We start from the raw sequence: 19490 nt of genomic DNA on the forward strand, positions 1-19490 counted from the left end.
AACCTGTTTTAAATAGGCCATTTCTTTCCTTCTTCCTCTCCAAAACCACAGATCATATTTCAGTGGTTAGATTCTTCTATTTCAGGTTTGAGGTTCTTTCCTCCTTTTTTGTCACATGTTTGTAGCATGAAATATTTCATTTGACTAATTACCTTTATTTAGTGACCCATCTGGCTTTATGCAAGTTCATTTGGATCGTTTCCTCTTTCTGACTTCAGGGTAAAATACTTATGTGGAATATAATGGCAAAGGAAACTCCTGCTCCAGTCAGTTTACATTGTGTGGGCTGTGAGAGGCTGAAGGCTCTGTATGAGACAATTCACTAGCTATGTGGTGGGATCTACATCCATCCATAGGTGTCTTTGTGTTAAATTTGTTTGTATTAAATTCAGAGATTCACTACCTGAGAACTGTAATATTATGGCCTTACAGGTTACAGAATCTTTCAAAATGCTTCTTCCACATTTTTATTCAGTACCTTTATCAGCATAAAAGTTGTTGCTACAGAACCAAGGAGAAGATTTGAAAATGTAATGATAAGGAAGAGAAGGTGATGCCTTGTGAAGGCTGACCTGGAACAGAGGCTAGACAGAGCTAAAGAATGAAGCAGGGATTTATTAGGAGGCCTCAATGGTTACCCCCTGGGCAGCACAAGAGCCCAACCAGGGCTACACCCAAGATGAACCCAAAATGGTCACACAAATGGGAGACCAGGCACGGGGTCTCACACTTTTATAAGTTCTGGTCCAGTTTTGCATATTGGAGCTAATTGTTCAAGTACAACTTTAGCCCATGAAGTCCCTTCTTGTTTTTCTCTCTTCAGTCACTGTTGTTTATGCTCTCAGGCCTGAGATCTGGGCTGGCTGTCCTTGGTCTCCAGCTAGAGAAGGAATTGTTTTGTCTCTCTACTCTGTGAAGAGAGCTCACCATCCCCTAATATGAAGCCCAGACCCACACACTAAAGCAGCACAGAATCTGGAAAATATAAAAGCTAAAACCTCAGGCATCAAAGGTGTGCATGAAGTTAGGGAGTGGTAATTTGTTCTTCTGTTTCTTGCCTTGAATGAGTCTGAATGGAGATAACTTTTGACTGTGAAGGATCAGGACCAAGGAAGGCATTTTCCCAGGCCATATTGAAAGAGAGGAGGTGGCAAGTTGGTAACTCCCTGTGTATTCTCAGCTTTGTTGAAGACTTAATGTGTGGTTTTGAAGTCATAAGTGTGTGTAGATCATGGCCACACTGGAGTCACACACTAAGACAACAGAATTTTCTTCTTTGTAGACAACAAGTGTTTCCATGAGTCATATAATTAAATTAGCTTTTACTTCCCCTCAGCTCCTCTTTTTTTTTTTTTTTTTTGTCATAAGGCTGACTGATTTTGATATCTAAAAAAAAACCCTGGCTCCAGTTGAAACTTACCTTGGATCAAGTATAAGGGCTCCCCTCTGTGGATTTACTAGCATCAAGGAATGGGACTGAAAGAAACCTTTCTATGACAGGAGGACTATCTTCTATAGAAACACCTATTTTTGTAAAGCACATTAGGATTTCATATTTATATTGCCCTGCTCTTTTGTCAGACTTGATTAGAAATTGGCTGCTGGGTTTAAGCACTGCTATGGAGGAAGATAATTGAAGTGTGATCCCATGCATTTGATTTGCTTTAGGAAGCTATGTGGATAAAAGTTTTTAGTACTTGCATTGGCAAAGAAAAAATGCACATATGAACAGCAGGAAATGGCTGCACGTGGGCATGTCTGAGCCACTAGAGAAAGCTGCAGGAGGAGCTGAAGTGGTCGTTGTGGCAGGCAGGACTGGCTGGTATTAGCCAGGGCTGTCAGAAGGAGAGAGCTTACTTTTTTTGTTTCCCTGAATTAGTGTATTTCATAATAAATGAAAATGTTGAAAGTCTTATTTTTTCCTTTTCTCTTTCACGAGAGTACAGATTTTGAAGACTATTTTTTAGGGATAGGTTGCCAGCATTTCAGAAATAGCAACATAAGGCAAGAAGGTAAACTCACTCTGGATGCTGAACTTAGCCTTGGACTGCCCCCTTCTGCTAGCAGGGGTTAGAGCTTCTTGTTAGTGCTCAGGAAAAAGGCTGTGGCACCCTTTACTGCCTTGCCTGCTTCACTGGAGCCTGGTCACAGCCTTTACTTGCAGTGCAAAGCTGTTCTTGAGGTCTTCTGTAAGTTTCCAATTGCTGAAACCTCTCTTGGACTGTGATATTTTTATGCATTGAAACTGCAGTGACTATGGCTATGACAATGGCTATGTTTTGGGGCTTGTCCTGTTTCCAGAATTGGAAATAAAGGATTTTAAAACCTGTAGACTTTGAAGTCTCAGTTAATGTAGGAGAATTGTTTTTGTTAACACTTTCTTCAAGTTGTCTTAATGCTTTCCTGAAATCCACGTGATTTCACGTTTAGGCACCGCTGGATATAACTGAACATATGAAAGTTTGTAATTTTCTCAGTAAGAATTGTTTGATCTAACTCCAGCAAAAATGTTATGTGACATAATAGCTCTGAAATTGCTTGAGGCATTAAGAAATTACATTGCAGCATGAGGTTTGTTCTGCTGAGTAAAATGTGGGGGGATTTAGCTTTTCTTTATTTTTTTCTTTTTCTTGTCCTCTTCCCTAGGAATGTTTCGGAAAAATGAAGACTTGACTCCATCACAGAGGTGTTTGGCTGTAAGGTAGGCTTTCAGACATTCTGCTTTGGGGATGTTTTGTGTATTTTCTTAGTGCTCTGTGCAGTTTCTACAGCTCAGGTTCAAGACAGAGTTTACAAGCTCATATAAAACAGATCCATGTTTTTATATATTTTTAGTTTAATTTGTACACCTGTTTGTCTGAAAAATATCACTAGGAGTAGATTTTATAGTTATTTAGAAAAAACATTCTAAGTTCTATGCAGTCTATGCAAATGAATGCCATATTGGAGGCTAGTAAACAGTTCATACACATATGAAGTAGCTGATGAAGAAACATTGTTAAATTCTGGTTTTCAGTATTTAACTTGGCTTTTCTCAGTTTGTTATCCAGGACACTTGAAAATAGTACGTTGCTTTGGGTAAGAGAATGTTGAGACATTTGCTTTAATTGAAATTATTGCCAGTTAACCCAAACCTTTGTTTATTGATTCAATTGTTGAAGGAAAAATAGAGAACTTTATACAGCTGAACAAGCACTTAGGAAAACAGCCTTCCTTTTCCTTCCTCGGGCTCAGCTTCAGTCAAACACCTCTACTGGGCAAGGAGAGACTCAGTAGAGTTCAGGAGGTCTGTCTCAAAATGCCCAGTATGGACTGGAAAGAAATGCTGTGTGCAGAATGTTTCAAGCTGTGATAACAAAAGACAGACAAACTGCTCTTGTCCATGTGGTATTTACTGCAGTTAGAGGGAGCAATAGCTTGGGGTATGACTTTTCCTACTGTGCAAATCCTGAAGAGCTACACAATCCATCTCACGAGTTGCTTGTCTTTGAATTACAGACGCATGCCAAGTCTACTGGAGTATTTAAGTTACAACTGTAATTTCATGGGTATCCTGGCAGGCCCGTTATGCTCTTACAAAGACTATATTACTTTCATTGAAGGCAGATCATACCAACTGCAACAGTCTGAAGCAAATGGGAAGGAAGATACAAAGTATGAACAAACGGATCCTTCCCCAAATGTAAGCTGTATGACTCTTGCAGTGCTGATGCTTATGGAATCATTGCATGGAAAGCTTGGTTTGCACTCTTCATTTACAGGCATAACTGCTGAGCTGAATCTGGAGTTCATTCATCAACGGAATAGGTCCCTGTTCAAAAAGTTATATGCTTATTTTTTAAAGGCAGGTTTTCTCCATGGTTTCCAGTCTGGATCTTGTGGATAAAAGCAGATTAATTTGGAGCTTTCTAACAAGCTTATATGGTAAAAAGCCATCTTTAAATTAAAACTGTTCATGCATGTTCACTTCAAAGCATATACTGTGCATAAAAAACCAGTCATATGTAACAAATTGAAAAAGTAATATAAATAGTTTCATTTTTCATGTTTGCAGTCATGTAGTGAGGTATTAAAGAAGGATTTTGATCTGAAGGTGTAGTAAAAGATGTACTAGCCATAACACTGTGAACAGTACTTCAAGACACGGAAGTTTTTTTTTTTTCCTTTGGTCTGTTATTGGAGAAGAGACCAAATACATAGAGAAGATAATCCAGTTGATCATGCCTTACGGGAGAGATTGTATGACCTGAATTTAAATCAAAAGCTCACAAACTTGTTACTTTTAAAATTTAGTCCAATTAGGTTAATGCCTAGAGTATTGAATATTATTTTTTCACTCTTTTCATATTGTCTTAAATAGTAATGTATCAGGCATTTAAATTTACATGTGCCTAAGATAATTCTTACTTCACATAAGAGGCAGAATTATCATGGGGTCAATTGGAACACTTCACATGGATGGCTTTTGCTAATTCCAGCACCAGTTGCCCTTGTTCCGCTTCTCTTGTGAGACCAGCTGTTGCTGGAGCAGATGGAGACGTTCCCACATGTATCTGCTTGTCCTGTCCTACCATCAGAGGTCATGGCCCCACAGCTGGGCCAGCAGGAGTGCATCCCAACCACTTGGGGCATCTCCAACCACTTCCATCCTTGGAAAGGGGGTGAGGACTCTTTGCATGTTCCGTTCTACTCATCCTGTGTGATTGCAGTAACTTGCACAACTGGAATCTAAACTCATGGCTGGAGGATGATGACACTTGAAGGAGCTCCACAAATGGACAGAGCACATGAGCTCACACAACTGAACTGTGGAACACGTTAGGAAGGGTGAAAGACACGGAGAATTCCTTGTGTAGATCAGCATCACAGGGCCCATGCTCTGCTTTGATGTGTTGTATTGACAAAGTCACAGGCACTTTTGTTTCTAAACGTTGTTTTGGCCCAGTAAAGTCTTGTGTACTAAAATCCTATTTCTGCAGAAAACTGTTATGTAGTAAAATTATTGCAAATGAATGGAGGTAAACCAAGCCTGCCTGTATCAGTACTAATGGACACACACCCACTGATTGCCTGATAGGACTTGCTGGCTTTTTACCACATAATCTTGCTAGTAATATGGACAAGATCAGTAGAAATAAATATAAACCTATGACGGTTTCTTCTTTCAGGTAAGTGGTTTTCCTTAAAATTATTTGCTCTTAAGATGCTTGAAACTTTTGCAATTTATGCTGCATTAGCTTTTGACATAAAAACAAAGAGAAGCTGTTTATGCTCCTGATACTTCATCTCCCAACTGGTGTTAGAGAAATCTGGCTGCATTTTATAACACCAGTGAGTATTGTGTGCTTTTGGAGAAAGATGAATGACACAATTTTACTGCATTTGCTGTATCAATTAAAATAATCTTTGTCTTGTTCTAGAAGTATGTTTAAATACCATTAACTTTATATTAATACTTTAAAATTGTTATTATTTCAAGAATAATAAATTTTTAGGTAACTCAAAAAGATTTGAAATGTAGTGAGGATCAGCAAATGTTAATGTCATAAATAAAAAAGAATTCTTGAGCTGAGTTACAGTAAGTTTCATTTCTTGTTAAATACAATTACATAACTGAAGTAGTTCATGCCAGCCTCCTCCTCTATACTGTGTGTTGACTGCATGATGTTAACTTGGATTAGTACTTTTGCTGTGTTCATTGCATGTTAAATGAATCAAGTCACCATATTAAAACTTACTTCTTATATCCCTCCTATTGTGCCTTTTTGCAAGCTATCAGTTGTTGGTGCTCAAAGTGGTGTCAACTCTCAGAAATTAATATCTGTCTTTGTAAGTTTCTTTTTATTATGGCTACCCTTAAAATACAAGATTCCTGTCAGCAGATATCTGCTTTCTTGCTTATTATGCAGAATCTTCCTACAGGTTATAATGTTCTTGCTTAAATATCTGTAGTTTTTGTCTGAGGTACCAACCTCTCCAGAATAATGTGCTTTAATACTGTTTAATATTGTGTATTATGTACTGATTCTTTATCAAATCAAGAACAAGTTCATTCAAATAAAATTTTTGAAGATTCCACTCTACTTTTTAAAATCTATTTTTAAATGTTATACATGTTTATGCAGTAATTTATTGGTAAAATTTCTGAGCTCTGTGAGTGTTTTACATTTATTTCTTCAATTAGAATGCTGCTTCTGAACCCCTTTCTCCAATTAGGTATCTAGCTTTCAACCTAATTATATTCCCATCTAATTTATGCACATCTAGTTTTGTCCTGGCACTGTCTTCTAGCTTAAGTACCTCCTTCCTTTCCCAGTGTCGATGATATTTCATATTTTTGTACAGGTATGCCCAGTTGTTTATCAAAACTGGATGAGACAGGTCTTTTTACCTTTTTGTTGTAAAATAATTTGGTTTTTGTGCTTCTTCTGAGGTCAAAGTTATCTTGCATCTTACTGTCTTTTAATTCCTTAGCAGAACAGTTATTTTGCTATGTTGAAAACTTAAAAGAGTAAATTAAATGAAACTTCAAATTACTTAATCCTTGTAAAAATTGACCAACCCTCCTATGTGACTGTGCAATTCAGTGATTTCCCATCTATGCCTTGGCAATGGAAGGTTAAGTAATAGGAAGTGAATGAATGTTTTACCAAATGCATTTCAGTAAATTTCAGGTAATTAAAAAATTGAACAATGATTTTGTTAGTTTCAGTGCACAGTGTTGTAGTTTGAGTCAGATAATTTGATTTGACTGAAAATAACTTGTCATGAAAAAACAAAAAACCACCAAAACCTACCAAACATACCACCACACCTTCCCACAACAGATGCCTCCCCACAAAATGCCAAAAATTTAGGTTTTGATCTGATTTGTTTCTCTAATCTGACTCAGCCTAAGGAGCAGGAGCCAAATCTGCAGGGAAGGAGTGGAGGGAGGGCAGGACTCCTTTGCATTGCAGCCTGTGTTTGGCTTGGCCTTCAGAAACTCTGCTTAAACCAGTCTGGAAACAGCAGCTCCCCAGCTTTGTAGAGGTGGGAGATTTATTTCCACCACAGCTTTCCAAGGACACTGTTATCCCTGATTCTGATCCCTGTAAGTGCTGTCAGCATGCTGGGATTTATAATCATTGAGTGAAGTAGAGCAATTAAAAAAAATTAAAAAGTTGTGTTTATGGCAGAGTACTGTATGAGTTCATTATTTTTTCTTAAAATAAATTTTCTTGAAACCTTGATGCTCTTTTGTAAAAAATAGGTATTTTCACCTCCACAATTTAGTTAAGAACCTTCAGAGAAATACAAAGCATATTTGGTGTTGAATAGGCAGGTGAGTGCCATCTGTTTGCTAACAGAAAAATTGGCAAATAGAGGCAGTGGCACAAAGCAGGTCTTTGAACAGAGATAACATTATAAGTGGCCAAAACATTTTTTGAGACTTTGTGGTCATGTTCAGTTGGAAAGAACGTATTTTATATATTCATACTTCTGTTTTAACTTGCATGTTACTGTTACCAGCTTGTAAGTATTGTTTCTCTTGCAGAATTGAACATGACTTGCAATTATTTCTTAGGCCTTAAAATTAAATCCTTGCAAATGTCTTCAGAACTTGGGGTGGTGCCTTCTGATACTTACAGATATCAGACTTTTGCATTTGTCAGATACTGCATACCAGAATTAAAGATTCATTACTGTTAGTAGCAACTGATTTTATGAACATACATTTCTATTGAAGATGCTGAAGGTGTTAAGCCAACTGAACTTTCCTGCTGCTGTAGCAAAGAGAGAGATTATTAATAGTTCTGGAATAACAAAGGAATGCTTTTAGAAAATTAATGCTCTTCACATTAAACTCTTGTAATAGAATAAAGTATTAAAATGAAGTTAATTAGAAAGCAAGTAGAAACAAATAATTAAGCACCAGCTTTAACCATTAATAGGTAGTTGCCTTCTGAATTATGTGGCTGATGTTTCATTTTAAATTGCTGGGATTCCTGATCCTCTCTGAGATGAGCCAAGTGAAATATATGCAATATTCAAAAATACCCTCACTATTTTACAGCTTTTCCAAGTCTAATTCTTTGATCAAGTTGTACCACTTCTTACATCTGTGCAAGTGGGTGAATCTTCGATACTCTGTGTCTTGCCAAAGTGTGCGCTTTCAGTTGGGCATTTACTGCCCCATTCTGTATCATGGAAAAAAATTGCCCTTTATTTTGGAACTAGGTGTTGAGCTGAACTCTCAGTGAAGCAGGATGTTATCTTTAAAAGCTTGGGTGGGTGTACTGGAAGCAGCACAGACAGATTCTGGTTATATTTTTGTTCAGATGCTTCAAACAAAAGTATATTGATTGTTTTCTTGTTGAGTTTAGTATCTGTATCATTGTAATGTAAATTCAAACAATAATGTTTAAATATTGAGATTACATAAAATAAAAAAGCTTGAAAATTACATTTCAATGAATTAGCTCTCAAGCTGCTCTTGTTGGTGCTTGCTTTAGTGTGTTACTGGGATCTTTCACAAAACATGCTGTCTGCCCTTCAGATGTGAATCAGACTGGTGGCTTAGAGCAGCCAGTGTCAGGCATATATTGCTCTGTGCATTTTATAACAGAACCTTTGAAAAGTTCTACTAAGATACCTGCTCTTTGCTGTGGTGGTTATAGCAAAGCTGAGTTTTGAGAGAATTTGAGTAGGTCCTGTCTGAACAACACACTTGGACATATCTGTGAGCATATTATTTGTACCACTGTAGATTGATTACTCTGATTGGGAAAACAGGTCTATCTAGAACTGATTGGCTGAAATTCATAAATCATTTCAGTATTTTAGTTGGTTTAAAATTTAAATGCTTTGATAATGTAACAGAGATGATTGATGTATTGAGTTGGGCAGAAATTGAACACCTGCATTATGCCAAAGGGTCCTGAAAAGAAACTGAAGTTTTGCCATTGTTCTGGAATCTCTGCAGTAATAATCTTACTTTGTCCTAGATTATATGTTTTGTGTTACAATGTCTTAGCAATTTAATTGCTTCAGTAATTTGACAAGAAAATAAGAAAAACAAAGTGACTTGAAAAAGGTCCTCTGGCTTTTAGAGACTCACTGTACTCAGACTGGATTTATTGTGCTGGCCATGGGAAGTGATGCTCACAACTTGATCAATATAACAATATTCCTTGAGTCTCTGTAAAACAGAGATTTTTTTAATAACCTATTTTAAAGTTGCCAGTATATATTACTGAAAAATTAATGTATGTATATGTCTGTATAGGGAAGGAAGATTATAACTTTCCTTTGTTTCCAAAAGATAAAAAAATGAAGCTTACAGAATCTCTCTTAAATTTTCAGATAGCTGTGGCACAGAAGCTCTTGATCTGTGGACTGTCCTTACTCTTCCACATGACTATTACAAAAACTTTGCCTGTGGAATACAACATTGATGATAACTTCAGAGCTACAGCATCATGGCCTGTAAGGTTTTTCTACCTGTATGTGTCTCTTATGGCTGCCAGACCCAAGTATTATTTTGCATGGACTTTAGGTAAGTATATGTTTAAAAATATAATAATAAAAGAAGGAGCATTGATGAGTATGTGAGAGTACTGAGAGTCATCTGAGACGTGCACACTTAAGTGTGTATTAAAAAGTGCCAGTGCCCTCTTGAGGCTTTAGGAAGACCTGATTGCATTTAAGTCTTTCAAAGGATTCAGTACATTGAATAGTATCTCTCTTTTTGAGAAGTGATCACTCTCTTTTTGTTGAGTGATAGTGTTTCAAGGAATAGTAACTTTAAAAAAAGAAAAAAATAGTAGTACATCTAGTCTGATGTACAATCCTTCTGTTTGTGTTTTTTAAAAATTTATTTTGGTACCTTTATTTTTGGCATATCTTGAAAGTTAATTTTAACCTCTTTCTGTGGTTAGTTATCAGTAATTTGCTTGATGTTATTCAATTGCAAAGGAAAATTAATAATTTGGAGTTCAGGTACACGATACTGTTGTAATAGTAGGTGGCATTTTCAGAATTTGATGAGTGACACTTCAGTTTTAGCCTTTGTTTACTAAAAGTTTGAATGACTGGTGGGATAACATGCTTCGTAACTTATTGAAGACACTTGAACAGATTATACAGTTTAAAGAATATTTTGCATTTCCCTTCATGTTACTTGTAAAAAAACAACATGTACAACAGGAAGATGCTTTATTTCAGTAAGCTGACATCTTGAAAGTGGCTCACACAACAGATTTCATCAGCTTCCTTCTCCTCTCCAGTTTTACATATTTGTCTGATAGTTCTTTTGAGAGAAAATCTGTGGGAACAATGCAGTAAAGAAAGCTTTAGGGTAGCAGAGCAGCATGACTCATTTACAGCTGCTGGTTTAATTCCTGGTCAATGAATTAAATGCTTTCAGCTTGTCTGGGTATAGTAGTTCTGAGGCTTGTTGTGGAAATACTTTTGAATATTATGCTCTTGTACAGCCATATCATCATCTATAAATAGTAGTTGTCATCTGAAAAGCGAATAATTTCAGTTGGGCTTTTTTTTGCCTTTAATACTTCAGGTGGATTCCTCTTTGTGCACTTGCTGGCAGTGTAGAGTTAGCATTCCTCTGGTAAATACCAAAGAAAATAAACTATGCCAACTCTGTACTTCTAGTTTGTTAGCCTTCTTCCTTCCACTTTGTCTCATCTAAACTTATAATGGTAGGAGTAGAATGTGAGGGGCTTCAACAGTTTTACTGGATGTGACATCTTTGAGTTGTACATTACTGTTCTTTACACTTAAAAAAAAAAGTGTTAATGAAATTAATTGCTTAAAATGAATACTAAAATGCTAGTTAATAAAACGAGTACTTTAGTTACAGTCTTTGCATTCTAGCTTGCAAAAGATTATGGAGTTTTTGTCTCCAGCTGTTTCTAATTGAGCGTGAAACTATTGCCCAGTATTTGAAGTTGGCATAGCAACATCAGATGTAAGGCAGCAAATTTTGTTACTTTCAAACATGTTTTTAAAAGAAATTTCATAAGGAAGTAAATATATTACAAATTAAAGACATGTAATTTCCTTGTGTGTGGCCATCCTAACTTGGAAAATACAGTTGAGGAAATGTTAGTGTCTGAACTAACAAAGCTCAGACAAAGCTGATTAATGACACTGACAGGCAGTAGAGGTCCCTTGTATTTTCCTGCATAGTCCAGATGACAGTAGCAGCTTTTTCTCCTTGGGAAAAATATTGTTTGCTTGGAACATCTGGCCTTTGACATGAACTGTAAATACTTCACATTCAAAGGTGTTGTAACAGTGGCCTTGTGCCATTAGTGGAAGTTTGACGAGCTCTGCATTCCTTAGAAAATTACTGGTTTTGTCTGTGAGGTTTGTGCTGCTCTCCATGGGGTGCTGTGAATGTGCACCTGCATGGAGGGAATCACACAATTTAATCTTTATGCTTTAAGCATCACTGTTGCTGCATAATGAAGACCAAAGACATGCATATGAACATTGAGCTGCTGTTTCAAATCATTACAACCAGCTTTTGTAGTCTTGATACATCTCATTGAGTTTGTTTTTCTGTCTGATTGCTCAAGCAAGTCTAAGTAGGTGGTATGGGAGACAGGGAACATCTGTACTGTGAAGTAGCTAGTGCTACCTCTCATTCTTATGCTTTTGTGTGAGTTTTTGAATTGGAAGCTAGTGTTGCTTGGATTGTTTTCTGTTTGTTCAAGTGATCGTCAGTATTTAAAAGAAAAAATAAACTTATTCTTTAAAACGCGATAAATGTTTTTAACAAACTACATATTGTGTGATGCACAATTTGTAATACAGTTTATAATTAATTTGTTTCTTCTTGTCTCATTGCAGCAGATGCAATTAATAATGCAGCGGGGTTTGGTTTTAGAGGCTACGATAAAAACGGAGGTACACGTTGGGATCTAATATCAAATCTGAGAATCCAGCAAATAGAGGTTTGTCTCTGATTGTTTAAAAAAAACCCCACATGCCCATGTAGGTAGTTCCTCTTAATTTCAGTAACTTTTCCTACACATTTGTTCCTTTAGATAGTGAATATGTTGTAAGTCAAAAATTATGTGTTCACACCTTTATAAAAGGGTGGGAAATAGTCTGTTTTGAACATGTTCTACTTGGCAATTGACTTCCAAAATATTCTGTGGTTAGAAGTAGTTGAGTAAATAATTTATTCAACTCATCACAAATGTGGGTGGGAGGGTTTATAATTTATACACAAGAATTACGAAACACGTTGTGATACTCTGCAATTATGGAAATAATTGGTTTGTTTCACTTTACAGTTTTCCACAAGTTTCAAGATGTTTCTTGATAACTGGAATATCCAAACAGCTCTTTGGCTCAAAAGGTATTTGTTTCTTAAAGGAATTTTTTTTTCTGAAGTTTCTGAGATAAATATTTCTTTGAAGATGGTATAACATTTGAAGCTAACTCCCACAAAACATCACTTGTTTAGCAACTGTGCAGGAGATTCTTCTTGTAATACTTGAAGTAAAGCCTCTGAGTTTAGGACTTCTCTCTAAGTGTAAACTATGAGGTTATGATAGAATCTGTTTTTCTTCACATGCCATAGGGAACCTAAAACTGTTAATCTGTGGAGGTGTCTTTTTTCCCTCCCTTAGCATTCAGCCAGTGCACGTTGCTGAGAGCAGCAGGCAAAGTGTCCATCTCAGCCTGTGAAGGCTCTGCATGACTTTGAGCCACAGAGTGATAGAGGAATTTCCATATGTTCTGTGAGAGAACTTTCTGTGCTCCTTCCATTGTGAGTGTATGACAGGCATCAAACCCTACAATGTGCTGTCAGCAAAAGTTCCAAATGACTCTCTCTTAGCTGCACTCTTTTTCCTTGCCTGGGGAACAGGTACAGTGCCCTGGGAATTACATCATCCTGCTTCTTTGTGGTGAGGAGAAAGTAGAAGTGTTCTTGAGTAGCTCATGGGTGTTGTTTCCCTTCTTCCAGTCAGACTGTTGAGTTGATCTCCAATCCACAAGTACAAGTTAACTGAGACCCTGTCTTGGAACTTACCTCTTATTCTAGGATAGCTGGCAACTGGATGTCTCTTCCATCAAATTTCTTCATAGTATTTTCTCTTTCTTCCATAATTTCATCCCTAAATATTTTGCTCACCCAGTTTAAAATAGAAATTGAATTTTGTGTGATTATTCTGGTTGGCTCAATAGTCAATGGAATCTATTGCTAGGGCAGTCAACAAAAAATTGAATATTTGCAGGTATTGAAATGTAGCATTTCAGAAACCAAATAAGTAATTTAGCTGTTTTGATTTAGAGAACAGAAGTTTACAGTATTAAAACATAATAGGAAAAGGTTATATTTCAGCAAACTTTCGATCTCCTAAACAGAATGATTCTAAACAAAAATTATTAGTGAAGAAGCATAATATTTCTGTTAAAAATTGAAAGAAAAAAAAGTCAATTGGTTAGGGTGATGATAAAAAAAGATTGAAGAAAAATTAAAGCATCTCTTTTAATAAGTGTTTTTTAAAACAATAATAAAGGAATCCTTGGGGATGGTGTAAATTGATTCTATCAAAGTGAAAGGTGGATGTTCTGTGAAAGTTTTGTTGCCAGTAAAATAGGTCCATAAATAGTGGTAGAGAATGTATACTTGTTGAGTGTATATTTTGTTACTAATCATTTGGTTAGTTGCAATGCTCCAACAATTTGCATAGAGGACAAACTCACGGATTACTTTAAACATCCACTTTTAATAACTCCCTTTTTTTACCCTTTATAGAAGTACCTAAAACTTCATCTATTTATCTCACATGGAATACCAGACATTAGCATTTGTTCTGTTCTTTTCTGAAAATCGTAGAAACAGAACCATCAGTTAAAGCCTGATTGTGTGTAAAAACAAACTTGTAAAAAACACAGTTAATGGAGCTACAGATCACAGATAGGTTTAATAAATATTTAATGTAGATCATGGTATACAGCAATTTAAAGGCATTATTGTTACAAGCATGTGAGTTAAAATAGATATTTACATAGTAGCATATATCAACAATATATAGCATTAAAATGTTTCCTGGCTGGGAAAGCTGTTATGTTCCTCTCAGCCCGTTCTTTCTCTTTTCCAAAGAAACCATCTCATCCCATTTGTCTTTGGTCATGTTTGCAAAACCTTTGTGGTTCTTGTTTTTCAATTCTGACATCTTTCCAAACCTCCTGTCTTCTTAGAGTAGATGTAGTACTTCTGCTAAGACCTTCAAGATTTTTCCCTGGCTTTTTAGAGGCAGAGAAGATTAATTTGAATGGATTAATTATAATTATTTTCTTTGGATAATACGGTGATGTATTAGAAAGGGTGTTATCTGTCCTTTTTACAGCAGCAATCTACTGTTGATTCATGCTTAGCTGATATTCAGTGTTTCATACTCAGCTACACTTTTTGAGTAATGTTAGAGGAATGGTACTGGTTTGTGTCTTCCACTTCTCTTGTTAGATGTTCTATGCTTTGGACTTCATCTTGTTGATTTCAGAACATCCTTCAAGTTTGCCAAGATAATTTTGGATTCTAGTGCTCTCTACTAAGAAAACAGCGCCATCTTGTCCATCCCACCTTCCACCTCAAAAAGGAAGGGAAGACAAGGTGGAAGAAATACTTCTCAGTCTACCACCTAAGTTAGTAAAGAAATCATAGAACCAGACTGAAGACAGTACCTTGCTGAACAGTTGATGCATCTTCCCACTTTTAGAGCATTATGGATAACCTGAACCACCTATATTTGAAAAGATTTTCTCAACCTGTTGTGATGACCGTATTTCCTTCATTTGTTTCTAGGATTGTCAAATGAAGCATTTGAACTTGATTTATTATTGCTAAATCCATGGAAGCATTTAAGTTTACTTTTACTCTTTGAAATTGAAATGTGAGGAATTTTTTTGTTCTGTTTTGCCTCACTTGCATTAATACAACTGATATTTAGTTAGTTAATTTAGTAAGTTTTGTTTGCTCCTGAATGCTTTCCAGGGATAATTTCAGTACTTTAAATCAAATAAAGATTGAGGACATGTATCACTTTATTAATGAGATGTAATTAGCCAGCAGTCATATACATTAAGAAATAATAGCAGTATTAGAAAACATAACATTTCATATGTCTTTAGTGCTTTGGTGTAATAAACATTTTTAAACACTCTTCTGCAACTAATCTCAAGCAGATTAAAAAGCACACATGTAGGTACACAATTACATGCAAACTGCACCTCCTCTCCTGAGCATGGATGGGATACAAAACCCTGCTTGCATGCACTGCCTGTGGGAGATGTGGGTGCTCCAGCTTGGTGTGAATCTGGTGATTTCACGTACCCCCTAGGAAAGCCTGGCACAAATCCATTTGCCTGCAGCTGCCAGGGATGAGACACTGCTCCCTGGCATGGTGCACTGCACTGACAGGCCCCTGTCTGGATGCAGCTACTCTGTGTCTACCAGGGATGCTCTGTCTTGGCCAAGACAGAGGTCATTGTGTTGGTGGGGTGACTTGTGGCAGTGTCAGATGAGGTCTTGATGAAAAGTATTTTGCTCTAAGATGTCTCTCTGACTCAGTGCACATTTTCCCAATGCTTTGCTACTCCTGAGGCTGATAGATTCTTTGTCAAAAATATCTCTATTTACTATTCAGCCTGGCCAATGTTGGTTTCCTCTTTAATGTGACCTGTTCTGGGAAATGACCCCAGACAGTTTTAAGTATTAGGCCAGCCCCATGTTCTCATCTTAATTGCCACTGTGAGTGAAGCCCTTTAGTAGGAGGTGGTTGTGCACATCTCCCACTGAAGACCTCATAAGATAAAACTTACCACATCTATTTGACTAAAATAAATTAGAAAATTACACTTTTAATCTTTCCCTATTCAGATCCTGTCTTTTTACCTTCTGTTCTTCAACATAGACTACATGAGTAGGTTTCAGTAATCTTTATGTAGAAGTTGCAGTAAAGTAGTTAGATTGGTAGTGGATGTTGTGGCTCTTGGTATTATTAGCTTGTCATCTTTGAATAACAGATGTGCTTTCTCTTCTCTTTCTCTGTTACTTGCTGTGTGGTTATAAAACCTTTTTACGTATTCATGTCTATAGCCTTTTTAGTTAAAACTCATTCTTGTATGTTAGCCATAGATTTGTATGTGGTGTTTATTTTTGCTTTGTTAGTTTGTATCTGTTTCCATATTTCCTATTGCTTTTTTGGTTTTCAGATCATTAAAGGCCTTAAAGAACTCTTGATGAAGCCATATCAGGACTTTACCATGTTTCCTATCATTCTTCCACATCATGATGGTTTGTCATTGTGTCATATAATGTTGTCTTCTAGAAACCACCTTTCTTGGATTCCTTTTTCCCTTCTTCCTTCTAGAATTCCTTATTATAGGACCTTGCCTAGTAATTCAGAGTCTCAATTTTAAAATAACACAGAGTTCAGCATTCTCCTTATTTAATACTCTCTCAGCACTAGAGAATTTATTACAATTTCATTGTCATGTTCAGCTAATTGTGTCACACAGACACCTTTTCAACTGTAGTTTCTTTATTATTCAAAATTGAAGGTAGTTATTTGTTTTCCCCTGTTCCTATAGGCTGCTCTTATTTTATGGAAAACATACCTGACTCATCCCAAGGATCTGGCGGTGGTTTGTGCCTTCCAGTGCAGCTTTTCAAACACATTCTTTGATGGCTCAAGATCCCTTATTAATGCCAAAACTCGTCTTTGAATGCTTGTGCATCACTTCATTAGGAATAAGGACAATGTATGATGGCACTGAGCACAAGTTTAGCACTGAGGGCTGGAATCAGGAGCTGTGCATGCCTTTGAGTATTTTTTGTAAGCCATAATATAGTGACAACATTATTAAATAATAGAAAACTGCAATTGCATTGAAACTTCTTTGTTGGAGATAAAACTGGTAAAAGTATAAATGATAGCTGGGAAGACTGGGTGATTTGTTTCATGTTACTTACCTTGAATTGTTTCTGACTTGCTAGAGTGTGCTATGAGCGAGCTACCTTCAGCCCAACGATCCAAACCTTCATTCTTTCTGCCATCTGGCATGGTGTTTATCCAGGATATTATTTAACATTTTTAACAGGAGTACTAATGACATTAGCAGCACGAGCTGTAAGTACCAACCAAGTATCTTCTTAAATAAGTTTTGTAAAAGCAAATTGATCATGTTCATTGCTCCACGAATGCCTTTTACTGTTGATACACAATCTGTCTGATAGTGGTGTTTACTTTTTTTACTTATGAGAACAATGGGAATGATTAGTGAAAAGGAGGGTTTGATTGGTGGAAACAAACAAGACTATACACAGCCCATAACATTTTTGTAGGACCTTTGTATATTTTGTGGAAGCTCTTCCTCTGTATTAACTGTTAGCATGGTACTATAGCATGCTGAACAGGTTGATGTTATCTAAAATAATTTTGAAAAAAATCAGTGATGATGAGTAGCTTAAAATTTGGGTGTCAATGCTGTATATTTCTAGGGTCTTCCTCATCTCTAATTTCTCTCCAGTACTATTGTAAGGATGATAACTAAAGAATGTTTCCCCCCAAGCAGCGCATAAAAATCTCTAGTGCAGTTACTATTTCAAGTTGGCCAGCCAGTAGTGCAGTCACATTAACAAGCTTTTGCAGTTGCTATTCACAACCATATGGAGACAGCAAATCTGCCAAGAAATCTCTCACTGTTCTGCCTGAGAAAGCTGTGTGAGAACAGAGACAGGTTTATCAGTCAGTCAGTGGAAAAGAGGAGCAAATTGCACATCAGAGCAGAGCAGCATAGCAACACTTTTTTGTTGAAAGAACCAGGGGGGTGAGAAATGAAGCAGACTGCTCTGTGGTTGCTGTAATAGCTAGGGGAAGGTAGTGCTTCAGATTTAGATTGCTACTACATCAATAAAACAAATGCTTCTCTTTTTTTCACAAGATATGGGTATAGTCCTAGTTTGACAGAACTGACTCCTTTCTTTACAATAGATACAGCTTTCTTCTACTTCCAGATCTATCACAGGGAACTTTTTACATTTGTCAGCCAGGGGCTGGAGCAAAAGCCAAGGTTCTGGGACAGTTCACAGATAAAAGTTGTTTACTTAGTGAGATGAGTCCAGTAAATTGGAGTGCTCACTGCCCTTCATCCTGGGCTAGACTATATTGTATTCATGTTTCCTATGTATCTATCAATAGGCTAGTAAAAAAATGTTTTCAGTTTCTGTACCAACAGGTACTTAATATTAACTAAGATATGTTAGAGCATATTTGTTATTTAACTCTACTAGCCTTTAACTGCAAAGTTTGGCAACAGTGATCCACACTTTGTTCTGCTATGCCTAAGCATGTACCCAACTTATTTTACTGCCTTTAATCATTACAGATTTCATAACCGGGTGTTTACTAGTGGCAGCCATAGATTTGTGTTAAAAGTTGTTCTCCAAGTCCTAAAATACAAGATTACAAGAAATTTTGTGAAGCTTCATCTGGGTTCTACAGAACTCAGGAACAAGTCCTTGCATGTGACCATAGGAATAACTAGAGGGAGATGGCAGAATGAAGGGTATGTAGCTAGAATTACTTGTTTGACTTAGCTTAACTGAGAAAAGACTGAGTGGGAATGTGGTATCTACAGGGCAATTAAGAAGAAGAAGAACTAGGAGGGTCAAAAAGGGTTTTTAATGTAAACAATTAAATCAGCAGGATCTAGCTGTGGATATGTTCCTTGGAACGAGGAGTTCTAAAGAAACTGAGGGTTAAGGAAGCTGAATGGTGTACTCTTGTGTGCAGCTTTTTTACAGAGAGCACTGCTTCAGTGCAGGTGACTGGGAGGTGGCAACTGTGGTATCAAGTTGGGGTCAAAGGCTGAGTTGAGCCCATCTTGGTTTGTCAGCATGTAAGAGTGTGAGCAAGGATAACAGTTCAGTCAAAGGAAAGAGAGGCAAAGATTTACTGATGTCTTTACAATTATAGACTTAAATAAAACTGAACCCAACCCTATGTGGGATTTGGAATTGGGTCTTTTAAATACATCTGGTATTAAATCTTTTGAGCAGAATTTTGGAACAAAAGAAGATTCAGCTTAGAAATTTGAGTAATTTTGTAGTAATCCCACTTGATTGATCCCACTTAACTTGAAGTTAAGACTCCTGAAATATATAATTAGAACTGATATTTTGTATATTCTGATATATATCCTACTATCCTTAAAATATATTTTATTAACTAGTGTATGAAAATGACTTACTTTGTAGAAGCTTTTGTCAGAAACATTCTGGCCTTCACTTACTCCAACCCTCTATATTTACAGAATGGCTTGATAGAATACAATGTCTTCCTCATTCAGACAAGCAGTGCAAATTTGCATTGGATTTAGTGTAGGATTAATTTACTTAAATTCTGTCTAAATTAATAAATGCTTAAATTCCCATGCTCAATGAATTGCAGGGAATTTGAGCCAAT

At 36.6% G+C, this 19490-nt stretch overlaps 1 protein-coding gene across 3 annotated transcripts in view; it reads left to right on the plus strand.

The window, feature by feature from the left end:
- Positions 1-19490, plus strand: part of MBOAT2 (membrane bound O-acyltransferase domain containing 2) — a 92446-nt gene that overhangs the window by 65773 nt on the left and 7183 nt on the right. For all 3 annotated transcript variants that reach the window (XM_064412004.1, XM_064412002.1, XM_064412003.1), the window contains 6 exons: positions 2647-2701; positions 3499-3682; positions 9346-9538; positions 11857-11960; positions 12306-12370; positions 17021-17153. In XM_064412004.1, coding sequence (XP_064268074.1) covers positions 2647-2701; positions 3499-3682; positions 9346-9538; positions 11857-11960; positions 12306-12370; positions 17021-17153 — 734 coding nt within the window. The remainder of the gene's footprint in view (positions 1-2646; positions 2702-3498; positions 3683-9345; positions 9539-11856; positions 11961-12305; positions 12371-17020; positions 17154-19490) is intronic.

The sequence above is a fragment of the Passer domesticus genome, chromosome 3, assembly GCF_036417665.1.
Source record: "Passer domesticus isolate bPasDom1 chromosome 3, bPasDom1.hap1, whole genome shotgun sequence".
NCBI classification, from domain to species: Eukaryota; Metazoa; Chordata; class Aves; order Passeriformes; family Passeridae; genus Passer; species Passer domesticus.